Source organism: Charadrius vociferus, unplaced genomic scaffold (assembly GCF_000708025.1).
Source record: "Charadrius vociferus isolate BGI_N301 unplaced genomic scaffold, ASM70802v2 scaffold202, whole genome shotgun sequence".
Taxonomy (NCBI): Eukaryota; Metazoa; Chordata; class Aves; order Charadriiformes; family Charadriidae; genus Charadrius; species Charadrius vociferus.
This window is the reverse complement of record NW_009647242.1, coordinates 2,332,360-2,338,905: the sequence shown is the minus strand read 5'-3', so window position 1 is coordinate 2,338,905 and position 6,546 is coordinate 2,332,360. Positions and strand designations below refer to the sequence as shown.

The 6,546-nt window shown below is 44.6% G+C and overlaps 1 protein-coding gene across 1 annotated transcript in view; it reads right to left on the bottom strand.

Annotated features, from left to right (window-relative positions):
* Window positions 1-2,110: 2,110 nt before the first annotated feature.
* The window catches only part of MTCL1 (microtubule crosslinking factor 1), a 97,265-nt gene continuing 92,829 nt past the window's right edge, over window positions 2,111-6,546 (bottom strand). Inside the window, 1 exon segment of the mRNA XM_009879984.1 lies at window positions 2,111-2,320. Within this exon segment, the coding sequence (XP_009878286.1) occupies window positions 2,111-2,320 (210 nt within the window).

Here is a 6,546-nt window from a genome sequence, read left to right as displayed (position 1 = left end):
CAGACTTGGGGGGGGGTCAACTTAGTGCTCACAAAAAATGCCTGCAGAGAGGCTTTGAGACAACTGCCATGGCCATTAGCACCTAATACGATTAGGAGGAGCGGCACTGGATACCAGTTGCTTTGGCTAGTGCAATAGTACTTTTCAGTCACTGCCTATCTTGGTAAATGGCAATTTTCATAATGATGACCCACAGGTGGACATTCTAACACTGGATTAATAGCCACGGTCTTAACAGATGTGGGAGAAATCAAGCCTCAACTGCCTGGTATTTGGGAGCTGACCCAGCAGCTAGTTTGTTATCATATCATCCAGCAGCTGAATTAAACTTCCTAGAAAGCTGGCCATTACACAGCGGGATGGGATGGGATGGGATGTGAGGGGCTTATCGCTCGGCAGAGCTAACCAGGAAGGCTTCTAGGGATCCCAGATGGTGCTCTTCAACAAACGAGCCTCAGAAATCCTCGGCAAAGGAAATCAAACAGGAATAAGCCAGTTCAGTGATGGGATAACTAGTCAGAGCAGTTCTGGGGCTCCCAGAGAAAGCATGTGGCCAAACAGATGGTCCCAAGCAAAGTAGCTCGAGAGGCTTCCACCTCTTGGAAGCGCACGAATTCTCGGCTGCATTTACTTATCATTATTAGCCACCAGTTTTACAAAAGCCCTGGTTTCATTGGTCTCTGTGTGTAATGCAGATGAGACATAAGCTTGGATTAACACAGGACATGTCATATTTTTGGTATTATGTTTAGCTGGCTGGTTTTCACTCCCATGAACGACCGAAAGCAGCAAGATATACAGCCTCAGAGGAACTGAGAACACGGGTCCCAGTATCTGTGTGAACAGCTGTTTCGCAGGGTTAAGTGAGGGAGTTTAGAAACCTTCCCATGGCCTGATCCAGTGCTCACAGGAGTCTGTGGCGCACAGCATGATGTTTGGCTTTGATGTGATTTATTTCATATAAAGAAGCATTCTTCTTACTTCATGAATAAAGGAGGTGTTAGGGGGCTTTTCCCCCAGTTAAATGAACCCGGGAAGTACCATCAGAAAAAAAAAAATAATCACGAAGCACTCGAGCAGCTTGTAAATATTGAGGGTTTTATTTCCACTTCACATGGTCTCCAACAGGCTCTTAAACAAGACCAGTTACAATTTAGTATGCCCAGAGATCTCCATGGTTTTCCCAAAACGAAGGAAGTTCTCGGTAAACACTGTACGTAGCCAGTTGAACTGCTAACAATAATTTAAAAACTCTTTTTGTATAGTCAATGCAAGAATACCAACAATAAAAGTACAGTACAGGTAAATTCACAACAATGTTACAGTGAAACAGATTGACTCACATTTATGTGATGGTATAAGTACAGTAGCAGTATGTACATGCACTAAAGTGCGAGGACCCAGAGGCATGCAAGTCAAGTATTGTAGGTGTATTTTACAGCTAACTCCATAAGACTTTCTGAGGCATTCTTTTTTTTTTTTACATTTTTTCTTGTGTTTACCTGTATTCCCCTCCATCTCAATTAATACAAGTCTAGTGAACTAGCTTAATGGCTTTCCTTACTACTTAAAAGGTATCGCTTCAGACAGTTGAAGCATCTTTAAGAACCTTACTTTTAAAAACCAATAACACTGACATTAAAATAGAATAAAATTAACTTAAGACCCTAGTTTTACATGAAATAAAAAAAAACCCCAAAAACCCAAAACCAAAATCAAAAACATAACAGTGCAAATGTAACGAAAAGGCAGTCAGTATTTGGAGAGAGCGCGAGCACGTATTCAAATTCCCTTAAAACTTAATTTACATTTTATTTTAAATCTCACTTTATATCATTTTTACCCCCCCTTTTTTTTTTTTTGTTAATATACTGTATGTAGAAAAGATGGAGACAAAAATAGTTTTCTCAGCTATGAAAAAAATTAAGTTATTACAGGCACATTAACTGTTTCATTCTAGAAACACCTCAGTTTCCCAGGTCGGACATTCAGCAGCTGCGTCTGAGAACATTCTTTGACCTCTCCAAGCGGACCTCTCTCTGTCGCGGCAGAGACGGCTGGCGGGCGACCTGGTGGAGGCGAGTCGCAGCCCCCCTGTTCCCGTGCGGAGTCAGGCCGGCTCGCTTCCCTGGCTGGGGGTCTCTGCCGGCGGCTCCTTGCTGCTGCTCTCCTCTGAGGAAGTCAGGTCTCCGGTGGACTGCGACTGTGAGGCAGTAGGGGAATGTGAAGCCCATCGTGACGGTGGGCGCCGGTTCGCTGGTCTCTCTGGCCGGGAGAAGCAGGGTTGGAGGGATGGGGCTAGTGCAGAACAAGGTAGTTCCTTTGCAGCCAAGAGAGCAAAACAGCAGTTAGTGACTTGCATTAGAAGCCTTCTAGATGTGCAAAGAATTAAGAAACAAAAAATTCAAACTAAAGCTAAGCATCTGTCACGTCGCGGGACAAAAGCAAGCAGTGAACATCTGGCTGTGTGTGGGCTCCAGGTATCTGCATGTGTGCCTGTGATTTATGGAGCAGGTAAGGACAGAGTGAAAGAAAGAGGTCTGGGATGAGCTGGAGTAACTGACAAACTTCCATTTGCTGATTCTCCTTGTGCTAGAAAGAGAAGAGCTGAAAAGTACCTTTGCATGATAATTCAGGAAAATCCACTATTCATCACGTTGCTCTTAGTGTTGACCTGGCATAAAAGGGCCAGGTTTGGCATTTGCAAGTGGGCTGGAGATCAACCACTGACTCCTTTTGTCTGCTTCAGAGTTCAGATTGACATGCAGGAAAGACTTCTTAGCTGCAGAATAATGACTACAGGACTAGTTATGATCTCCAGCTGGATTAAAGGTGAGGCTTACCTACAGATTTCATCCTCTGGAATGTCACTCCTTACTGCCAGCTGCTGAAGCCTGAATGACAGGATTCAGTGGTACTGTACGTTAAAGTCGACATTTACAGAAATTAAAAAAAAAAAGAAATTTAATTTCTCTACCAGCTTTCCACTGTTCAGGCTTGGTAGCCTGCCTTTGTGATTAGAAACAATGTACAGTTGTGATTTTTTACCCTGGCACTGAGGTGGTAATTGCTTCTAACGTTTATGTACTTTGCTGATAGCACAGCAAGGCTTTCTGCCTCACTCTGAATGCTCCTTACATCAAGATGAGTGATTGTAGGAGCAAGTCTCGTATGCCAAAGCCAAACTTCTGAATTTCATTGCATACTTTGTAATTTATAAAAGCAAATCAGAAGAGTTTGTCAACCTATAGAAATGTGTGCACTGAGGAGCAGTCACTGGAGAGGACAGGAGAGTTCAATAAAAATCAGTCTCAAAATCAGAATGCAAACTGGTGATAAATGAAGAGAGAGACCAGAAATGATATAGTGCAAAGGAAAAGCTCTGGCACGGCAAAGCACAGGGAAACCAAGGCAGTAGTAGAACGATGCAGTAAGAAGCAAAGGAGAAAGCAGAAACGTGACTAGGGATGGAGAACACTGGAGTAGGTAACATGACGTGATTGGCAGTGAACAAACAAGGTGATATGCCATTGAGCTTCCCTGTTGCAGTGGGAGGACCAAACATGAATGTTACATGACAGAAAGATCTATTTTGAAGACACAGAGCTGAGGTATGGGAAACGGAGCTTGTGCAGGCGCGTGTTTTGGAGTGAGTGTGTCGTCCGACTTGGGGAAGGCTTTGCAAGGGGTGAACCTCAGTGCCTTTGGGCAATACGCAGCCAACAGGGTGATCTACAGTCACACATCACTGCTCGAGGCATGGTGTGCTCATCTGCCCTTGGCACTCGTGAGTGAGGCCTGTGAGCCATGGCAGAAGCTGGTTAGGGGGCTGCAGACCCCAGGCCTGCACCCCTGCCTCTCTGCATCCTCGCCCCCCCCCATCTCTGCGCCCTAAACTTCACACCCACCCTTGCTAAAACAACAGTAAAGGCTGAAATATAAATGGGTGCTAACCAGAAGATTGACTCTGTGTCCTTACTTCACCTTGTCCCATTGTGCCTGGGGCAACATATGGTCTGTGAAAGCCGCCACTAGACTCAGATTTGTTAAGAGAAATCCATATGCACAGCAACACTCACAGGCAGCGCAACACGGTGAATTGAGGCTATGAGATTTGTAGGTTTTGTCTCCGCCTCTTTCTAAACAGCGGCTTAAAGCGATATCTCTATAGCGCTGCTTGCTTCCGGCTGCTTTATCCTAGTTTTATTTCAAATGAGAGTCAGCACGGCGATAACAAAATTTATTTCCACTGCTGCCTCCCAGTCCAAAAGCCTCTCTCCAGCACGCTCGCAGATGGTGGTCAGCTTTTACTGAATGGCAGGGTTGAGCTCGTCTTATCTGTGAGGTACACATGCCCAGCACAAGGCAGGGCTGCGCTGGCGATGGATGTTGCTCCAGGGCCAACAAGTGACTGGCGGCGTAAACTCAATCAGTGGTGGCTGCTGAGTCAGTCACACCCCAACCCCGCAGAGCGACTTCCTTGGTGCGCGCTAAGGAAATCCAGCCATGACAAGCAAACTGTCTGGAATGGTTTGCGAAATCCCCTCCTCATTTACCACAGGTAGTCATCATAGCTGGAAATGTCTACCAAAAAAAAAATATTAATATCCTGTGGGTAGTTTAGTTTGGTGGTTGCTTGGGGGTGGGGGTGGAGGGGCAGCACTTCTTAGCCCAGACATTGAAAATGGGAAAGATGATATCAGCTTTAGTTTCTAGCTATTTCCTATGCTGGGACCCCAGCCACCCTGGCTATGCCTATATTACTAAATAAATAAAACCGTTTTCTGGCTCTGAGGCGGAGTGGGTGGTCACAGCTCCTTTCCTCCCTCCACTGTGGCAACCCCAGCCACTGGCCAAAACTGGGCTGGGAACAGCTTAATGAGCAAAGGTGACTGTCAGCCATGGGCTAGTGCTGGAGCCCCTTCCTCAGCCCTCTCCTGCCGCTGCTGTGGCTGGAGGGAATGCGCCCCAGGGCAGCCAGAAGCCCTGCGCAGGGCTGTGTGTTTGTAAAAAAAAAATAAATAATGTTTGTTATAAATCTGAATCCCTCCCCAACATTTTTGCATACCTTTATGTCGGTCTTAAATTTTGCCAACTTTTTAAAGTTTAACAAAAAAACCCAACAGCACAAATTTTGGCTTAAGTGTGACCTCTTCATAGCCCGTGCTGCCGCAGGAGACAGCAGATAGGCTCCTATACTGAGCGCTTCCTGACGGTTGCATACGAAGGACCCCACAGGGATGTCGGATGCGTGCTGATACCGCTGGAGCTGTGGTCATTTATTTTCCTTTGTTAACCCACATGTTCAAAAATGACTGCTTTCGGAAAGCTCTGGAAACAAGGTAGAAAGGACTTACAGCAGTGAGGCAGGCAGGGTTAGAGTCCCCAGGGGGCAGTTAATAAGACAGTTTGGTTCTGGACAGAACAGACAGAAAAGAAAAAGAAAGCAAGTAGGTTGGAAAGAACTGTTTTAATCCATTATATTTTTTTAAAGTGAAGATTTCATGTCAGCAAGGAAGAAGTCTCCAGATGTTACTACCCATTCAGATCATGTTACCGCTCTTATCACAGGGAAACTAATAATCAAAAATAAAAGATAAGCCACTAGCAGAAAAAGATTAAGAAAGGAAGAAAGCAAACAAACCAACCTTTTACAATCCTAGCACAGTCTCAGAAGTGGACATAGCATTAAAAAAAACAACCATTTCTACTCATCAGAGAAAGACATCCGTTATCCTTTGCCAACCTTGATTAGGGCTAAGGAAAAACCACATTACTATGAAAGAGGAATAAAGTTGTATTCTTTTTCCTTTGTTTGATTTCAAGAGAGAATTTCTGCTTAGGAAATCTTTGACAAGCAAAAAAGCAACTGATATTTTTTGTTGCTCGTGCTTCTCATGTTGCTCGTGCTTATGTTGCTCAGGTTTCATGAAAGCCCTTTGCCTCACTCTTCTCCCTTGTTCCTATTTAACTGCGATGCTGGATGGGAGACTCAAACTAAAGCAAAAGCCCTTTAATTCTGACACCACCTTCCCTTCTTTTTAACAATCCCCCTCCCATGCTGAACAGTTCAGTGGCAAGCGTGCAGCAATTGCTCTGCCCCGGTGAGCAGAGGACACAGCAGCTGCCCTCTCCTCCATGGGTCCATGTGGACAGTCCTTTCACAGCGTTGTCTCCAGAAATGGGTCTGAACCCCAGTCCAGGACTGTTGTGTAACCTCTGTGACTTACACCCTTGCTAGTTGTAGAAAAAAAATGTTCATACAGCTCTTACGTTGTTAGTTAGGTAATGCTAATCTGCATTTTTAATAGTAATATTTATAAATCCCATGATATGCAAGTAAACCAGTGGTTTAGTGAATTAGCAGGATAAGACACTGCCAGGCTGCACTGGGTGGATATGAATTTGCTTGTAAGCAGCTCTGGGCAAGTCAGAAAATGCAAAGTTATTACTAATCTGTATGCATATACACTCACATGCACACATACATATGTACGTAAATATATAAATATATATATGAACTAGATTTCATATTTGCAGCAGGAA